A 20,672-nucleotide genomic window follows, 5' to 3' on the forward strand; every position below is an offset into this window, starting at 1 on the left:
AACTACCTCAACCTATGAAACTGAATGTGAAAATGAAATGATGGAATATTATTTTTTAATCTCATTAAATTGAAAGTGTTCCCGTAAATATTATATTAGGAGAGGTTATCATGCCATGCCATTTTTTTATTTTTTAAAAATATTTTTATTATTTTAATTTCATGTGTATGAGTGTATTGCTTGCATGTAGGTAGGTGCATCTGTGTTGTGCAATGCCCGAGGAGATCAGAAGAGGCATTGGATCTCCTGGAACTGTAGCTATGGACAATTGTTAGCTGCCATGTGGGTTCTGGGAACCAAATCCAGGTCCTCTACAAGACCCACCAATGAATGATCTTAACCACCGAACCATCTCTCCAGCCCAGGTACCATATATATCATTTTAGATTATTTCAGAGGCATTATACAAGCTAATAAAATAAATTAAAAAAACAGGTTGTTTAAAATTAGAAAGAACCAAATTATCACATGATGATTATACCTCATAATAAACATAAGAATGTGTGAGACTGATTCTACTAGGGACAAGAAGAGTAGAAAGAAAAACATACATTGTACTTGGAGAGGAGACCACATTATAAAGCTGTAAGTTTCTACTAAATTATTCTATAAGTTTAAAAGCTGGTCTGATAACTCCATACTCACACAACACAAAAACCATGAAAATAAAGCAACAGCGGAGGTTAACCAGGGCAGACATGAGACATACTACAATTCTGTGGCACTTAAAACAATATGATACTAGAACAGGAAGGCAGAGGCAGATTAAGGGACTGAATTAGAGAGCACAGAAATCAGAGCAAGCACATAGGGGAATTATCAAATGAGGGTACTGCATATGAAAGGGCAAAATTTAATTTTCAATAAATGCCAGTTATAAAAATGATAGGTCATCTGAAACAAAGTAATATTGTCTCTCTGCTTCATTCTTTAAATGGAAAAAAATTCTCTAAGATTTAACTGTAAAAATGAAATAAAGACAAAGTGAAGGAAAACTGGAGGTGGTTTTCCTGTAGTCATGGTTTGGAGAAGACTTAATTATATGAAATCTAGAATGGTATTAAAAATTGATAGACTTAGACAAGAGAGATGACTAAGTAGTTAAGAACACTTGTGGCTCGCCAGACTTGGATTCAGTTCCCAGCACACATGGCAGCTAACAACCATCCATAACTCCAGTTCCAAGGGATTCATTGCCCTCTTCTGGCCTGGGCGGGTATTGCATGCATAGTTGCACTTACATACATGCAAGCAAAACACTCATATACATAAAAATATATTTTTAATGGATAAATTTAATTACATAAGGACAAAAAAATCTTCATGCTTCAAGGCACCATAGATAAAGTAAAGAAAAAATAGAATTCTGTGTCACAAAAAATGGCTAATTTCCTGGACTAATAAAGACTTGATATCACATTAATAAGAAAGTAGATAGAAATCTCAACTGAAAAGTAACAAAAATCATATAAGCAGATACTTAACAGAAGACAATTTCATGTTTTACAGTATACTTGAAAATATGTCTAGCATTACTTATAATTTTAAAAATGTAATACTATGCCTGGGAATATGGCCAGGTGGGAGCATTTATCTAGCAAGTGCAAGATCTTAGGTTCAAGTACCACAAAAATAAAACAAAAACAAAATCACAACAAAAATACATAAAATTCCTTTGGTAAGGATATGGAAGCTAATTTTTTACATTTCTCTCTCTCTCTCTCTCTCTCTCTCTCTCTGTGTGTGTGTGTGTGTGTGTGTGTGTGTGTGTGTGTGTGTGTATACATGCGTACCAAATATGGAGGCCAGAGATGACTTGTAGGAGTTAGTTTTCTCCTTCCACTATGTAGATTCTTGGAATTGAACTCAAATTCCAGGCTTGGAGTCAAACGCTTTTACCTACTGTTCCCTGGCAAGCTAATTTTTAAATTGTATTGATTAAGTATAACTTGGTTCAACATTCATTTTGGCAGACAACTTTGCAGTCACCATAGTTTGAATATATATACTGTTGTCTTAGCAATTAAACTTCCAGAATTTACCTTACATGTATTCATGAATGTGCTAAGTATCACATGCACCTGTTTTGTTTGAAAGAGAAAACATGGGCATTAATGGGAACTGGATAAATAAGTCTGATACTTCAGACAGTGCAATGCTAGGCAGTCGCAAATAAGAAGGCCATTTGACTGTGTACTGACATGAATGAATCTCCAAGATAATCTCCAAGATGAAGTGAGAGAGAAGGGTGCAGAGTTAAGTATGCTTTCATTCTGTTTAAGCAATACATGTTTATATGTGCAAGCATATGCATTGATATGTGTGTAAAAATATCTCCCAAACAGAAGATACTCTGTGGAGTGATAATAGGTAAGTCTTATGTGGAAGGGCTCAATTTTAATTTATACTCCATTGCAGAACTTTTTAATTTTATACTCTCTCTCTCTCTCTCTCTCTCTCTCTCTCTCTCTCTCTCTCTCTCTCTCTCTCTCTCCCCACCCCAAGATGTGCAAAGCAGCTATTAAATGTTCCATTATTTTCTCAGCTGGAGGACTTTCCTGTCTCCCATCATTCTGTGCTTGATTAAGTAAATAATTATTTTAAAGAAAAGAAGCAATGGGAATGTGGGACAACTCACCACTATTTTAAACAACAATACAATAAAATATCAAAATACAAATATTTTAAAAAATTGGAAGGAAAGGTCAGCAGTGTTTATGTTGAATGGAAGTACAAGAGATAATTTTGAGAATTACAAAATTTATCCCATAATCTATGTGGCTGGAATTAATTTTTAAGAATTATGCTTTTCTTAATGTTTTGCTACTCACCTGATTCCTGTCCCTGGCATTTGCATATCGAAACCTCTGGATGTAATAAAAGACCAGCCATGCGAGGGAAATGATCATCAGGACAATGAAGGAAATGGAGACAAACACAACCGATGTGCGGCTCACATATTTCTGCAAGTTCCGGGTTCCAATGGTGATGTGCATGGTCACGGTGATGTTTCTTTCCAGCAGGCTCACTATCTCTTTGCCTTTTGGCTCAGGAATCATTATAGCCACGATATCTTCTACACCTGTGGTGAGAGGGTCAAGGAAGCCATCAATGAGGGTCAGGGGAGGGAGGAAACCACAAAATGTTCCGGTGGAGCGCCGTGCAAATGATGATACGACTTCCTGTTAGCCAGGGCCAGCCATGTTGTGAAGCTCCATCATTTTGGTTAAACGGTGCCCGTTCCCTATACTGTAGTAATTTGATTTTCAGTTCCTTTTTTTTTTTCCCCTAGATTCTTGTCCTCTCCACTTTCATAGCTGATTCAGAGGCAGCCTGATATAAGGAATGCACTATGAGCTACTCATCAATCACAGGGCATAGAAACTCCTCCCTCTGATACCTATAAGAAGGGATCCTGAACTTTCCTCAGACCTCCTTCCACACTGCCTTCTGTCCACAGCATTAATGACTCTTCTAATAAATCTCTTACCCAAAAGGACAGATTGTCTCAGTGTTTCCCTTAAACCTCAAAACTTTCACTTTCAAGAATCCCATGCAGAAACGGGCATCTTGCCTTCCTTTACTGCCTAGACATGCTGCGGTTTCATATATGCCCAAAGTGCTTAAATTGAAGTTGTAATTCCGAAACCACCAGGATCATGGTCAGGGAACTCTGTTCAACTCTCTGAGGTGCTGACCATGGATCTGATAAAGGTGGACCCTTCCACAGATCCCCACAAGACAGCAAAAGTCACTTGGCACCCCATGACAAGGGTTAAAGCCTTACGTCACCTGTCTCAGTGCTCTCTCCCTTTCCTCTCACATACTCTGTAAACACTCAATTACAGATCTCTGAACACCATTTTTACAGTAATTTTCTTCAACAGTGACTACCCAAGCAAGCAACCAACCAAAAACGAGTTCTTAAGGAGCTCTGATGTGATTGGCTACCGTAAAATAATGGTCTTAGAACTATTTTCTGCTTGTTTTAACTAAGTAAATGGAAATGGCTATGTGACTCCATGCCAAGAAAGCTGGAGGTAGATAATTCCATAATTATCCCCTTCTCATATATTCCCACCTCAGTGTCCCTGTTATTGGATGGTGTGACACAAGAGGCAGTTTTCTTGGACTTGAGTTATGTGGATCATTTCCCTATGCTGCATGACACTGTGTGGGGGTTAACATGCTGGTTTCAAGAGCTTCTGCCCAGGGTCCTTTCTGGGCATCAGATTCAAATGAAACACTGTGGCTGAGACATGGAACAGAATTCCCCCAATTCAAATCCACAGGGAAGACTGTACACTGACTGGAGCACAAAGCGCCACTTCTGTGTGGAAATATCTTGATGTGACTACAAATGAAAGTGGCCAATGTGCAATAAGGATGGTGCAGATTCAGGGCAAAATGAGACCTTACAGTTGCTGTTTAAAGGTGACTTATTCACAAGCTGAGGCTGGGCAACCAGATAGGACTGGAACACAGCAGTCAGCTGGGTGGAACCAGGTGATATTTGCTGAGGGTGTTGCAGGTCTCTTGTAAAGTGCTTAAGGTTTTCTTTGACTTTAATCTCTATATAAAGGTTTTCAGTCTCACAATTTTGATAGTGCCTCATACAGGCTTATTAATACTTTCAAAACAAACTAGAACCATTTGTTTGTCACTATGAAATATTTTATTTCATTTAAAAACTGAGCTACACACAAAAGATGTCTGTGTGGAACAGCCATCAGTTATATATCTATCCATCTTTAGTACTCCTGTTAGGTTGGTAGGGTGGTAAAATCATCAAGCCATTGGGAGTTAAGGTTTAGCTGTTGTCTTTAAAAATTATTAAAAATGATGGTTTGAATTCCATCTTAGCTGCTTTTACCCAGAGTACCACAGCCCCTTCTCATGTGTTTATTTTGGCTAACAGCTACATGTGGTCTGGCATTTTGTGAGGGATTAAGTCCACTCCCAGATTTTGACTCTACAGAAATATGATCTTCTTTGCATACTGGACTAATCTGGCTGCAGAGGTTCATCCATGGGCTGCAGCTTTTTTTTTTAGTGATATCTGAGTACTGGTAGGATCACAATTTTTCCATTTATTTCCTTATCTATATTCTTTAGGCAGGCCTATTTAAAGTTCTAGATTAGATTTAGTGAGGACAGGATTTTGGAGTTAATGATGAGGCTTTCTTTGCTTATATATGAGCAAGTTTATATTTTAATAGACAAATTAATATATTCCTTAATTGCTTTCAGTTTTAGTATCCTGCTTAAAAGGTTTGTCACCATTCAAGATCACAGAAGTACTCATTTCAAATATCTATTTGAAACTATAGTTTTAGTTTCCAGGTTTAAATCTTGAGCAACCAAATGTGATTTTTTTTTGGCCCTTTAACAAAATGTTATTTCCTGAGTTCTTTTAATGGATAGCACAGAGATTAAAATGTGAGTTATTTTCCCCTTAAATTTTCAGCTTTATTTTGCACCTTGTGTTTTCTGAGCAGTTGACCTACTTTTTGTTGAATCTGCCCTAGGCTTTTAGTCTTAAAGCTTTTAACCTGTTTCCTACCTGGTAGCCTAAATGCCCTGTAGCTATTCATCCTGCCCTCAACCTACAATTTGTCCGTTATCAACTCAGAGACGCCATAGAGTATAACCATTAAGAACTGGTCTTTGGAACTGGAAATGTTTTAACCCCAGTGCATCACTTTAAAAATAAGTGCTTAAGTTTTGGATCTCCACAAAACTTTGAGTGATTTATTATTTGTTTTCAGGGATCTGAGAAAACATTTTCTCTTTCTGCAGGGTAAGGTATAATTAACTATTTTAAAGTGTTTATTTTAAGCCTAAGTGCCTAGTTACTGCTTGTTGTCTGTACCACCGCTGTGTCCTCATATGTAATGTCCACTGGGAAAGAAAACAATGCCAAAGGCAGTGGAGAGGGTCTATTCATCTGGACCTGAATCTTACTTGTTTTCTATATTCATAATAATTTCCAGAGTTGATGATGTGTTGAGGTATTTTCCTTGTGCTTTAGACTGTATACTATGCATCATAAAGTTACACAATGAATATGAATTTATCCCAATGGAGTCATTAAATTTGGGTACTAGGGGCTGGAGAGATGGTTAGGAGCACTTGCTGTTCTTCCAGAGGACCAGATTTCAATTCCTAGCACCCCCATTCAGTGGCTTACAACCACCTGTAACTCCAGTTCCAAAGGATCCGATCTTTGCTGGATACTGTGGACTCCTGCATGCAGGTGGTACACATAAACACTAGCATGTGTGCACACATGCGTGCACACACACACAAATTAAAAATTAATAAATCCTTTAAGAAATTGTGTACCTAGGGTATCAAAAAATAAAATAAAACAAAAACTAGTAGAGAGTGAAGTGGATTGGGATGAAATACTCTCATCAGTGCACAAAATCCAGGGAATAAAGCTATGTCAGGATCCAGTTTGTTCAAAGGAGACATGTGCACTCTGACCTTTACTTCACTACAGAAGTTTTCCAGGGATAATAACAGTAGTGGACTTGCATCTGTGGGTGTGTGAGAGGCCATAGAAGAGAGAAATGGGCCTGGTGGGGAGCAATGGAGTTTTCTGAGAGAGGACAAGAGCAGTCTCAGGGTTAAACGCTGTTGTAGGTGTCTATACAGTGTGCATTTATGGTACACTAGAGAATGCCCAGGCTCTGGGAAGCGACATTTACAGATAGCATGTTTTGCATGGGTAAACTTCACACAGGCCAAGACATTTGGGTGATGCTATGTCTACCGCAACACCTAGTCACTCTAATACCAAGTGTCTTTTTGGCAACATTACATCAGCCTACTATCTATTTTACTCCCAAATGCACTACATGATTCAGTGTGGTGGGTGACTGTTGTTATGTAAGCACTCTGTTCTGGACAAGATCTTCCGTTCCAGAGCACAATGTGTGGCCAGGACACAAAGGGGCTGACTGCTGGAAGCAGGAGCACCTTGAACTTCAGTACTTCCTCCATCTGTGACAGAGACCACAGTCTCATCTGGTACATGCTGGCAAGTAAGGAGGCAAAAATCTCACAAAGTCAGAGAGTGTTTAATAACAAGAAAAGTCTCTACTTACACATTCAAGCCAGGCTGCTTAACCGCCGCATTAACAGAAATCTTTAGAATGGTGGCTGTGTGCTGAGCATTGTACAGAGCCTGTAGCCCCATGCATCCTGTGCACATTGGGTGGTGTAAATTCTCCTGCCTCCTTCTTCTATAATCTGTACTTCGATCTACTTCATGGTGGGCTCTCTAGGATTTAGGATTAAGGTTTTCATTTGTAGATATTTTCTACTTACACACTTTAAAAATACAGTCAGCTCATTATCATCAATTCTCAGGTGGGAGATATGTGGAATGAGTTTTTTTTTCTTAAAGGTAAAGCACCATGTAAATTGAAAGTTATTACTACTTTCTTCATCGACAAACATTTTTAATAGATACAGATGCAAAAATTCTAAAAAATTGTTTCCCAAATAGAACACAGCAGTACATTGAAATAATTTTCACGCCCAAATGGGATTTATTTTGGGAATGTGAGAATGATTTAATGTCAGAAAACATCTTGACAATTTTTACTACATTAACAAGTTAAAGGAATAAAGCATCTGAAAATCTTGCATAGCATGTCATCCTCTGGTATTTGGTCTGCCTTCCCTTATGGTGCTAGTGGTTTAGGAAGGCATGCAGACTGGAGTGAAAGTATTGATATCCAGGCTCTGTTGCCACTAAGATGCTGCCATGTGATTAATATCTGGCCACTGAGGTATGAGTGGAAATGTTTTCTGCTCCAGGGTCTTTCCCTGTTGTGTAAAAGAAGAATGCTAACTCTGCCACATACATAGAAGTCAACAGAGTATGCTGTTAAAAGCTAGGAGACCATGCAGTAAAACCTAAGATTCAGGGCAACATGTAAAGATAAAAAATTTCCCATCCACTTTCATTCATGAGAAACTAATGGAAAAATGGTCTACCTGTTATAGTGGTAGAAGTCATGAAACAACCAAGAATAAGTTGTTTATAAATGTTAGTACTAAGTGAAGAAAACTACATAGAAAGTTTCTCTGAAAGACATAAAAATCTTGAAGAAACTTACTTCATTTTAAACTCAAGGGTTGGTTATTTAGTATTACATATTTTATTTCCAAGCACATGCAATTTAGTTATCCATTCATAATTGTTATTTTGTTGCTACTGTACTATGGACAAGAAACAGTCTCTTGAATTTGATCATGACACTGGTCATCATTTGGGGGATAAAAGCTCCATTTGTATTAAAGATTTGCCTATTCTCTGGTGGCTGTAACTAAATCATTGCTTAAACTTATTAATTGTATTCAGATCTTCTGTATCTTTCCTTCATTTTGTCTGATTTTCCTGACAAGGTATGATAAAATGTCTAATAAAACTGTAGACTGCAGACTGGAGAGATCCTTCAGTGGTTAAAGGGCTTGCTACACAAGCAGCAAGCATAAAGACCAGAATTTGGCTCCCCAGAACCCACATAAAAGCAGGGAGGGCATGGCAGTGCCTTGGAATTCCAGAGCTCAGAAGGTGGAGTCAAGCACCTGGAACAAACTGGCCAGCCCAAGCCTCAGGTGAGCTCTGGGTTCAACTGAGGGCCCTGATTCTACATCTAAGGTAGAAAGTGGTCAAGGAAGACTCCTGAAGACCTCCACATGGAGAAGGAGCACCTGCACATGACAGCATGCATGCACATATGCACACACATCACATATACGTACACATGAAAAAGAAAAACAATGAAAAAAACCTGTTGATCAGTGTTTCCACAGCTCTGTTGGTTGCTGTTTGATTTATTTTGAGTTTATATTGTCAATTGCACGTGTTATCATGTTTTACCTGCTGACAGGACTGTTCCTGCTGGGAAGTTTCATATCAGGATTTTATTTCCTTAGACATGATCTACTCTTCCTCTACAAACCTACAGCTGCATTTTTAGAGTCTTTGATGTTTGTAAAGTCTCCATGTGTAATTATGAGTCCTAATCAGTGTTTCTGATGGAATAAGAACATATTCGGTCTGAGGTATTTTATATTTTCCTTTAATTTTCAAACATTTGACTTCATACTTTCTTCAAATACATCTTTCTGTGCTTTTTCTCTTCTGTTATTCCTGTGTCCTGCTGTGGTGTTCATTCTCCTCTACTACATACTTACTGTTTGTTCCCATTGCTTACTAAGCAAACTTTTAAAAAAAAATAATTGTAGACTAAAGTATCAAACAGAGTGTGTAGGAGTGCTGTGTACCCATCTCCCAGGTCCTTCCAATTGAATTGTCTGGTATATTTAGAGTGCATTATGAAAAACAGGAAATTAAACGACACAATTCAGTAGATTACAAAAACTGAATTTTCCAAGGTTTTACATGTACAGATTTTTACAAAACATATCTACAGTTCTATGATACTTTGTTACATGCCTATGGTCATATAACCACTCACATGATTAGGATAGTGAAGTAGTCCATCACCACCACAAAGGAATTCCTTTCCCTTTCCCAACTCTTGAGGACCACTATATATATATATAAATTTGACACTTCTAGAATATTATGTAGGTGAAACCCTACATATATAATTCTTTGAGACTAGTTGTTCTTTCATTTAGCCCTTACCATCCATCTAAATAGCCATTAGTAATTTATTCCTTTTCATTCCTGAGTAGACTCTCATAGCATGGAATGTGATAAATCAGAGTTCACTTGACCATGAACACATTGATAGACAGTGGGTTCTTGTCAGGTTTGGGCTCTTAGGATTATATCTGCTTTAAACATTAATGCAAGAGTTTTGTGTGAATGTAAACTTTCATTCCTCTGGGATAGATGCCAAAGAGTAAAACTCTTGGGATGTACAGGCACCGAAGATTTGAGTCTTCATAAAATTTTGAAACTTTTGCAATGGCTGCCACGTTTTACATTTCCACCAGCAAGATCTGAATGATCAAGTTTGTCATCATGCTTGCTAGACTTTGATATTATCACTTACTTTTATCTTAGCCATTCTCAGAGCTGTGCAGTAGAACTTTGATTGGTCTTTTAAAACATCTCTTCCCATTTTTACCAATCTATGTCTCTGGGATTGCTTTCTGTCATTGGGATAAATTACCTGGTATCGATCTGTAGTGGGAAAATTTTGTAACTGATTTTATCCTTACAATGCAGTATTTCCTGTTTCTTACCAGCCTTATAGGGAACTCATGTAGGTCACATGGTTTCCAGGAATTCAGGCTCTGTAATCTGAAACTCATTATGCTAATGAGGCATCCTACCCGCTATTCTGTGATAGGACGCTGTCTGTTATGCTAATAAGGTACCCTAATTTCTGTGCTGTGATTGGACCACCACCCCTATATAAGCTTGTGCCTTCCTGCAATAAAGCAGATCTGTGTCACTGAACCTGGTCTCCTGTGTCTGAATGCGGCTCTGCTGACACAGTCTCCTCACCAGCCCTGGGGTCTGGGACTGGGCAGAAGCAGGGAAGACAGAAGGCAGCACCGGGTGAGCAGAAGAGCTGCCTCAGCCCAGGGTGAGTAGAAGAGCAGCCTTGATGGCAGTGAGAACGGACGAGCAGCCGCCACTGGTGGTGACTGCATCGATCATCTTAGGAAGGGAAGGTTTATTTGGGATCACACTTCAGAGGTTTCAATCCATGATCTCTTGGGTCCTATTGCCTTTGAACCTGTCATGGGACAGTATTTCATAGCAGAAGCATGTGACAGAAATTTGTCTACTTTATAGAGGCCAGGAAGCAGAGAGACAACAGGTCTGGTGTTCCAGTATCTCCTTAAAGGGCATGCTTCCAATGACCTAGGCTTCTTCCACTAGATCCCACCTCCTAAAGGCTCCACCACCTCCCCCAAGGCCACAGGATGGAGACCCAGCTTCAGTACACACGTCTTAACATTTAATACCCAAACCATAACAGTGATTCAAGCTGAGCTGTCAGCTCATCAGTTTGTCTTTGAACATGTTCATTTCATACTTTAACCTATTTATTGTGTTCTTAATTATTGTAAATGATTGTATTTATAAATTATTGTATTAATAAATTATTGTATTTCTCATGCTAAATATTTTCATTAGTTTCTTTCCACAAGCTCTAGTTCCCTTTGTACAGCATCTTCCCTTACTTAGTACTTGTGGTCTATTTTCAAATAATTTCTTCTCAGGTTATAAAAACCACATTTTGTCTATGGCACTATCCCTCAGTTGTCTCCTGAACTTGGATTGTGAGATCACATCCCTTGGTGGAACCAAACTACAGTGCCTGAGGATTAACCTAGTCAGAGGTGCTGGCTTGTTGCTCCAAGAGAGTAAGAAGAGAGAGATAAGCTTGGATGGTCCGACATGCATTCGACAACCAGTGCTCTGATTCACTTGGTCTCTCTGCAGTGTGCAAGCAAGTTGCTCCCTCTTCTTAGATGAGTCCCAGTTAGCTTTCACCTGAAGCTCAGCCCTCACTCATGAATTATTACCACATGCTCATAGCTATAACGTCTCTGTACCCCATCAGATATAAACTAACTTTTTATCTGTGTTACTGAACCTTTCCTCTGTTGGAAAGTCTGGTCAGCCCCAGTCTCTTCCTGGAATGGTTCTTTTTCTTTGTCAATGACATGATCCTTTGCTCCAGTTTACCTGGATTCTCTAGTAGGACACAGCTTGCTCTGAACTTGATTAAGAGGGGATTTAAAACAAATTTATTTTTATTAAACTACTTTCCTCATACCTCAGGGCGAGGGGATAATTTGGGGGACGTGCTCCACCCTGGGTATTTGCCAACCATTATTCTGAGCCTCATTAAATCCACCTTCAAAAGTTATTTTTCTTGAAGTTTCCTCTATTGGATTTATATCCCCATCCTCCCTTTCCTGGCTTCCCCTGTTAGTTTCCTCTACCACCCCTTGAACTCCCAGTTTAATAATCACCTTCAGATTAAAATTTCACTCTTCACAGAGATAACTCACCTAAAACTTTGGCTTGGAAGATGTTTGCCCTGCACCCACACATCAGGCCTTCCTTCTGGTCTTCCTCAGACACACATTCTCTCTGCCTTGTCTTGGCCCTAGGCCCCATTAGAAACTGTGCCACTGCTAAAACTGTGATTTCAAAAACAGGACTTTCCAAATGCTAGTTCTTATTCTTCCAGTGCCTACGGCTCAATTTCCCATCAGTCTCCTCTTGGCTTACTTCTTTCTTTCCCCAGCCACCATACTTAGAAACTCTTTGCAAAATATTCTTTGCTCCTTTGCCCTTCTATTTCCCCAGAGAACTTGTCCTGCAAAATCTACCATTCCTCTGCCCTCCCTTCACCATGTGAACATAGCTGACAGGAAAACCTCACAAGTCATCTGTTTTCACTTAAATGCATGTTCTGTTGAATATCATATATTGTTCTGATCGATTCTACTTTAGAGCCCTCTTCCTGTATCCAAAAGATGACCTCATACCTTTATGTCTTCCTGAGAACCTCCTGCACCCCTTCCCACTCACATTCTCTATTAGTGACCTTAACCACAACTGTGCTTAAGAAAAATATACCCACGAGCAGGAAATGCTCTGTCCTATTATTAAATGAGGTAATTCACACTGAACCACTTGGCATAGGGCCTCCCATATAAAACCCACTAAGTAGATGTTAACTTTTATTGGCACTATTACCATTGCCTTATCAGAACCAAACATACAAATCAGTCTTGACACCCTCCTCTTGTAACAATATAATATATGTCCTTTGTGCTAAGGTGACCTAATCCCATCAATGTGATGAGCCCCACCTGCCACTGTACTTGGCTCGGGTACAGAGAGTACACACAAAAAGTTTGCTTGAGTTATGAGTTATGTTGATTCCTACACCTTAACCACACTTGTCTTAAACAAGGGTATCAGTGAAGCTAAGCTATGGAAATAATTTTAGCCATACACAGGAACAAAAATAAGATCAGAAATTTACTGACAAAGGAGAGCCATAAACAATGACAGAAACAACTGAATTCATGATTTGAGCCTTGATCAAGGCACAACTGAATTCAGTCTAGCTCTAGACTTTGCAGTGTGGGTTGTATTTCCTCTCATTTACTTCCATTGTACATAACCAGCCAGATTCTGAAAAATACATGTCTTCTGTGTTCCAGACCACAAGCATTGAATACCACATTATTTTCATGTCATTTTAAAAAATGTATTCTCTAACATAATTTTACTTCAATTAATGTATGGGGAATTCACAATAAAGTTCACCTTTAGCATTTTCATATATACTGATAAGAATGTCTGCATCAAGCTGCACTGTGACCAGCTGCCTTGTTCTACAGCTCCAAAGCCACCCTAGGCTATGAGTAGAAAGTGGTTGTTCCATAGGGCTCTCTGGTATCTATTAGCTGTTCTACCTCAGGAAGATGTTTCTGCTGTTTGAAACTAGACACCTTTCACCTGATTCATGTATTTTCACAGTTGCTGGGGATAGGAATGGATCACAGCCTTATTTTAGACAATAAACAAACTTTTGATATGAAAACTTAAATTCAAAGGAAGACTAATTGAGTATGGTAATGCCTATTACAATATGGACATACTCTGAACAAATGACTTTTACCTACCCTTGTGACCACAAGCTAGGTTCCTAGGTTCCTTATAATGTAGACAAGCACACTGAGCCATTGCTCTCTTTTTGTGACCTGAGCATAAGACTTTAATCCCTCCTGGCTATTTCTTGCCTTGGACCCCAAATAATATATGAAAGTGTATATGTTTGACTTGTCAGTGCCCTGAAAACAGTGTTTATCTCATTGAAAACAATGAGAGAAATTGATAACATCTGTTTATGGTTGTATGTGTTGGTCTAAATTAGTAAAGATCAGAACAGCAAAATTTTTCTCTAATAAGATAAGGGTCTGACTTTTATTTCCCCATTTCATGCTGGATATACTGTTTCAATAAAAGAAAGAGCAGGCCCTTGTTTTAGAGCATAGTTCTTACGGAATTATGAAGGCGCAGATTCTCAGCAGTTTGAGTTTCTTATTGGCCCTAAAATAGAGGCTTGGAGTCAGGCTGTTTTCATTTAAGCATTGCCATAATATGGCTTTGCCTGGTAAATGCTGCAATTGAGGAGCTAAAACTTTATTATTTATGAGCTGGTCTAGTTAACTTGTAGTGCAAAACAGCTGATAAAATTTTTCTAGAAGACCTCTAAGCCCCAGACAGGAAGATTTTTTTTAGTGGCTGGGTAAACACTGGTTAATCTGTGTTGTAAACTTGAAATATTCAAATGCTGTTTGTCACTGAAGTACATGTTAATCTTCTCAGTGTGGATTTGTCACAACTGCCAGTCACAACTAACTTTTATGAGGTCAGAAAATTGTTAAAGGAGATGCTAACAGTAGCCAGTTTTACTTTTCTTGGAATGGCTCTTATAACTTAACTCACAGACATCAACTCCTTAGCTATACACAGCCTGATGACACACTTATACTTAAAAAAATCAATATGTTGTTGAGTCTGTAGTAATTTCTGTGAAATTGCATCAACTACAAGGGGGGTTTGAGAAATAAAATAAAGCATTTCTAGATCTAACTGTAGCATTTTCTTGAGATATATTCAGCAAATCAGACTCGAAAGTGACTTATTTCCAGGTTTTGTGGCAATTTTAAATGGTTAAAAATGATACAATAGGGTCTAGGTTAGAATAAATCAAACCACGAAGAACTTTATAATTATGAAGTTTCAATTAAAATCACTTTTAGTGAAGCAAATAATCAAGCATAAGAATCTTCTGCTTGCCTGTAAAACATTTTACATTTGAATTTTGGTTTGGACAAAGCCCATTACCTAGAAGTCTCCTTTAGGAGCAGATTAATGTAATCACAAGACAGGAGATTATGAAGGACTAAAATTCCCTGCTAAATTTCTCCTCCTAATAATCTTAAATAAAATTATGTAGAATCATTTACTGTAACTTTTAGCAGGATTGTTATAGAAGATTTATTATGATCTTAATAACTATTTTTTAAAAAAATATTTTATTATTTTTATTTTATGTGTATGAGTGTATTGCCTGCATGTATGTGAGTGTACTTGTGTGATGCAGTACTACGGAGGTCAGAAGAGGGCTTCGGATTCCCCTGGAACTGGAGTTAAGGATGGTTCACAGCTGCCATGTGGGTGCTGGGAATCGAACCCAGGTCCTCTGCAAGAGCAATCAGTACTCTTAACCACTGAGCCGTCTCTCGAGCCCTAATAGCTGTTATTTATTTATTTATTTATTTATTTATTTATTTATTTATTTATATTTGGTTTTCTTGAGATAGGGTCTCCCTCTAATCTCGGCTGGCCTGGAACTCATTATGTAGATCAGGCTGGCTTCATAGAGATCTACGTCCTTCTGCCTCTGGAGTGCTGGGATTAAAGGCATGCACCACCACACTTTAGTAACTTTTAAACTAAACGGTCATTATACTTGCATATCTCTAACAGGCAGTGTGCTCAGTCCAAAGTGTTGTGTGACGATGAAATAGAAAAATTACGTATGTTTTCCCTCATATGTAGATCCTAACACCAAATCCTTATAAGTGAGTATGTATCCAGTCATAACTGTAAAAACCAGGATAATGAAAAGGAACAATGGAGGTAAAGGAAAAGAAAGAACTTGAGAGAGAAGAACAGTAGGAAACAGGTGTTACTAAGGGAGAGATGGATAGAAATGGGGTTGTTTGGATGGGAGGGTGGACAGAGGGTTATACAGGGAACCTTGGGGATGGAGGCAAAGAAGGAGCTCAAGAGAGGTAGGACCATAGGTGACAGGTACTATCAAAGGAGAAATGGGGAAAATGGGGGGCACTTTAAATGGGAAAACCATGGCCGAAGGACTAGACAGTGAGAGAGAGAGAGAGAGAGAGAGAGAGAGAGAGAGAGAGAGAGAGATAAATAATGCCTAGCTAGTTTTAAAAAACCAGAAGGAACCATATTAGTCCAACAACCTACTGACAAATTATACATACATTATCTCTTCATGAGTCCATATATATAGCTAAAGGCTACATGACAGGAAACAATGCCAGACAGGTAATACCTTACTTTAAGTTGCTGGTCAGGGTGGTCCAAGAGACTCCCAAAAATACTCAGGCTATTGCCACAGCCCTTGATGGCCTCCCAGAACTTGAAGTTAAGACCCTGCTGCCGAAGACAGAACATACTTCGGACACAGGATTTGGAGCAATAAAGTTGCAAATGACCTGCAACCACTTTCCCTGAAGGCTAGATCTCATAGCTTTGGAGAGAGCTATGAAGATGCCAAGGGAAAACATCAATGGATGATCCAACACCAGCTTCAAGACCGAAAACCACATCAATGGCCAGGAGAGCATATGTCATTGGTGCAGTAGTGGCACTCTTATCTTAGGGGCAATACACAGCTACCTAATTTGACTAAATGCCTACTCAAGAAGGAAAATCAAGTGTGTTAATGTAAACATAATTTAATACACATGGCTGGAGTGGCCACAGATCTTAGAGAAAACCCCAAGACTGTCACATCAATAGACTAATATGATTTCTTACTATGTGCAAGATATGTATCCTTATATTACAAATATCCCAGTCACCAATCATCAAAGAAGCTCATTTTGTACCAGTCAGAGACTATTGCCAAGTACCACAACTGATCACACATGGACATTGTCTATGAATTGCCCAGGCCTAAGTGACACATCTACAATGCAACTTCTACACCTAAGGCTAACATAGAACAGGGATAATGGAGATGACACTAAGGAATCTCTCAGTTCTCAATAATGAACCTTCCTCATACAGTGGAGGGCATGGAAACAAAAGGTCACAAATAGCCAAAGGATCCCTTTATTAAACTTCCCCCACCCAAGGCTTAGGGACCATTGAGGAAGAGGGGATGGAAAGATTGTAAAAGCCAGGGAAGAGGTGATGACCATATGGAAACAGATTCCTATAAGCTCCTGGGAACTGCTCATATGATTCTATGGCAATGGTGTCAGCATACGTAGGTCCCAGGCAAACTCAGGCAGACAACAACCCAGCATAGAACTGCAAAAATGAACAGCAGACCTCAATCTTATCTGAAAGAATGTTGGCAGCTGATTGCTGCTAGATGAAGAAGAGCTGATCTTCCTAAAACAAGGGACTCTAGATAGGCTGACTAGACTTAGTCGATGGACTTTCACTTAGGACACTGACAGCTAACAGGGATGATTGAGTGGCTCTGGGGGGTGGGGGAACTATAGGATTGTCCCAGTGGGGTTGGGGATATAAAGATGAGTAAGATTGTTTGAGCTGTTCTGTATGAAATACACAAAAAATTCAATAAAAATTATGTATATAAAAGAAAAGAAAAATGCAAAGAAGCTCAACTAAAAACTCTCATTATATCAGTATTATTTATAAAGTCAATATTTAAGGCATTACAAAGAGTGTAAAACATGCATTTAGACCCAAAGGGGGAGGGTAAGAAGGAAGGCAATAGATTTATTTCCAGTGATGTAGAAATAAGCATGAACTTCTGTACAACTTAGAGCTCCTGAATCCTGTAAGGACTCTAATCAGTCATTCACAGGGATGACTGCACTAGGCCAGTCATCATGCTACACCATGGAGAAGCATCTCCTAAAGGTCTCTGTAGTAAAGGCTTGCTCCTTGGTCCATGGCATCAACAGGAAGTGGGCAATTCTTGAAGAGATAGACCCTCATTAGAAAACTTCTAGGCACATGAGGACCTACCCTTTAAAGAGATACTGGATCTCAGGCTCTTTTACTATTTTTGTTTCCTTTCATTAATGAGGTACGCAATTTTCCTTCCCCAAACATTCCTACCATGATGTGCTGCCTTGATATAAGCTCTAAATCAATGTGTCTACCTGGCTATGGAAGGAGACCTCCAATTCTGTGAGCCAGTAAACCTTTTATTTTTTATAACCTTATCATCTCAGGTATTTTATTGTAGTAGTGAAAAGAGAACACAAACCATCTCTGCAATATTACAGGGTTAACATTCCATCCACATTGGCCAATGAAAGGAAATTCTAAGGCAGATAAACAGACAATATTTGACCTTGAATAATAATATTCAAGGTCAAAGATGAGCAAGACTAGTTTAGTAATTAATATCTCACCTTATGTTACTCTCTGAGGTTGCAAAAAATAAAATTTTGTAATTTTAAATCAGAAACAGTTACAAAATCAAAGCAAACAAAAATTGCTTTTGTTTTACTGGAAACTACTGGAGGAAAAAAAATCAAGAGCTATTCCCTGTTATATTACCTTTAATAAAACATGGCAAGAACCTCGAATTACAATGAAAACCAATCACAACACTGTGACTTTAGATCTACAGCACTCCATAAAACAGGCAGTTACAAGAACTACTTCTTAACAGGAGTTGCTTATGTGTTTGATAGAAGTGATCTGGAATTCCCAGTTCACTGCATAATTATCAAATGTCTCATTAGTTTGTCGGTTTCTTTTTCATATTCAGCAAACTATCTTTGGAAACTAGATAAAGCATCCCCTTTATTGGAAGTCCACATTGGAAAAATCCCCCTTTATTAAAGGCCAATTTGGCTACATTGGTTCTAGAAGGTGGGAATCCCCACATCGTTTTCCTTTGCTAAGATGACATGGACTATGAACGTAATAACATTAAGGTCAGTTAAACAACTAACAATAAATGGAATGAGGAAAAAGAGCAAATCCTTGGTGACTAGTAAATGGGTTTCCCCAGTTTCAAAGAAGCAGAAACACTGCATGTACTATGGAACGATGGGTAAATTCTAGGAGGTATGATGTACCTTGCTATGAAAAGATTTTTAGACTCTTACATATCAATTAGTCCATTTGTCTCCTTCACTCTCTCCCTCAGCGATTCTCAGAGCATGAGGAGCTGAGTGCATTTTATCAGGATCTCAGATCTAACATGGGGAGACAGTTGGGCAATTGAACATGTATCATGAAACAGGTCTGGAGATCTGAAAGCTACATCTTTGTCCATTTCTTGGGCCTATTATGCACTATAAGTCAAAGAGTGTCTAATGGATCTGGTCCATTACCCTCCTATAAACCTTGCCCATGCTTTTTAGTACACATTGTTGCTGATTTTCAACTGCTATCACCTGAATTTCATTGACCGAATAGCTTTTCTTGATCAGTAGGTACCATTGTGAGGGTTGGGTACTGAATAATGGCCTGCACCTGGGTGCAGCCCTGAACTAATGGCTGAAGGAGAAAGTGCACAAATACCACAGCTCCCCCTCCCAGGGCTGGAATAAGTCTATGCACATTTTCTGCACCATTTCCCCAAGTTTCTAAGTGGCATTAAGCTTCATTCTTCACATGAGGCTGCTGTATATCTTTTATTGGCTCCCCTCCCCCGTCATATTTCTCCATACCCAAGTAGGTGTTTCTTAGAGCTACCTCTTAAATAGGTAGGCTCTAAATCCTTGTTGTGGTTCTGGGGAAATGGACACTCCATAAAATTATTTCCCCTTTTTCTTTCTTTCTTTCTACATGGCTTTCTGATGTCCTAAATATGAGCTCTAATGGCTCATGTCTCAGCAGCACTTCAGTGCTTCCTACATACCATTCTGCGGCTGTGGTAAACACCATAACCAAAGGCAACTAGAGGAGGAAAGGGTTTATTTCATGTTACAACACCCAGGTCACAATCCATTACTGAGGAAAGTCAGGGCTGGAACTCATGGCAGAAACAGAAACAGAAACTAGGGTGAAATGCTACTTATTGGATTGCTTCCTCTGGCTTGCTCAGCTACCCTTCTAATACAGTGCAGGCCTGCCTTCCTAGAAATGGCATCACCCATAGAAGGCTGGGTCCTCTGACAAAATTAGCAATTAGAAAATGTCTCACAGACATGCCCACTGGCCAGTCTGATGAAGGAAATTCCTCAATGGAGGTTCCCTCTTTCCAGGTGTGTCATGTTGACAACTGAAGGTAAATAGGTCATCCATTAAATACAAAGCAAGAATATGCTCAATGTACAGTGTATGCAAGTGTCCTTAAGTGACATACCATGTACAAATGAGAATAAAAAACATGAATTTTGTCTATTTTTCAGTTTAAAGGAGAATCATTCTCTAGGAGTGTTTCTGGAGCTTTCTTTATAGTTTCTATATCATTTGCTCTGAAGAGAATTGTAGACATATGCAGTTCTGAAAGCCATCATTCAGATTCAGAGTCCGGTCTCTCATCCACTTCTGTCCTTAGGACAGAATTTTTTTTTTTGAACATTGGATAGGTAATAGTCACTGAAATTCCTGAACTTATGAGATAGTAACTGGATGTACTAAAATAGCTGTCACTCAGCAGATGAATAGTTGAGCAACTACTGAGGAAATTAAGCTTTCATTTTAGTTTCAGCTAATTTGACTTTAATTTGAGGTCATTACTAGGTTCAATTATTGGAATATTTAAAGTATGTTGGAAACAACTTGGATATGAGAAACCCCTTATTAACCATGAATTTTATGACATCTAAACACAGAGCAACTGTTTCTGGTGAAAAGTTAGCATTTAAAGTGAGATGGCCCAATCTGTAAAACACACCAAAATTTGAAGGCAGATTCATATATATATATA

At 38.7% G+C, this 20,672-nt stretch overlaps 1 protein-coding gene across 2 annotated transcripts in view; it reads right to left on the minus strand.

Annotated features, from left to right (window-relative positions):
• Positions 1-20,672, minus strand: part of Rnf150 (ring finger protein 150) — a 263,628-nt gene that overhangs the window by 102,903 nt on the left and 140,053 nt on the right. For both annotated transcript variants that reach the window (XM_017800715.2, XM_029568494.1), the window contains exon 2: positions 2,832-3,082. In XM_017800715.2, coding sequence (XP_017656204.1) covers positions 2,832-3,082 — 251 coding nt within the window. The remainder of the gene's footprint in view (positions 1-2,831; positions 3,083-20,672) is intronic.

Source organism: Nannospalax galili, unplaced genomic scaffold (assembly GCF_000622305.1).
Source record: "Nannospalax galili isolate Female #2095 unplaced genomic scaffold, S.galili_v1.0 scaffold359, whole genome shotgun sequence".
Taxonomy (NCBI): Eukaryota; Metazoa; Chordata; class Mammalia; order Rodentia; family Spalacidae; genus Nannospalax; species Nannospalax galili.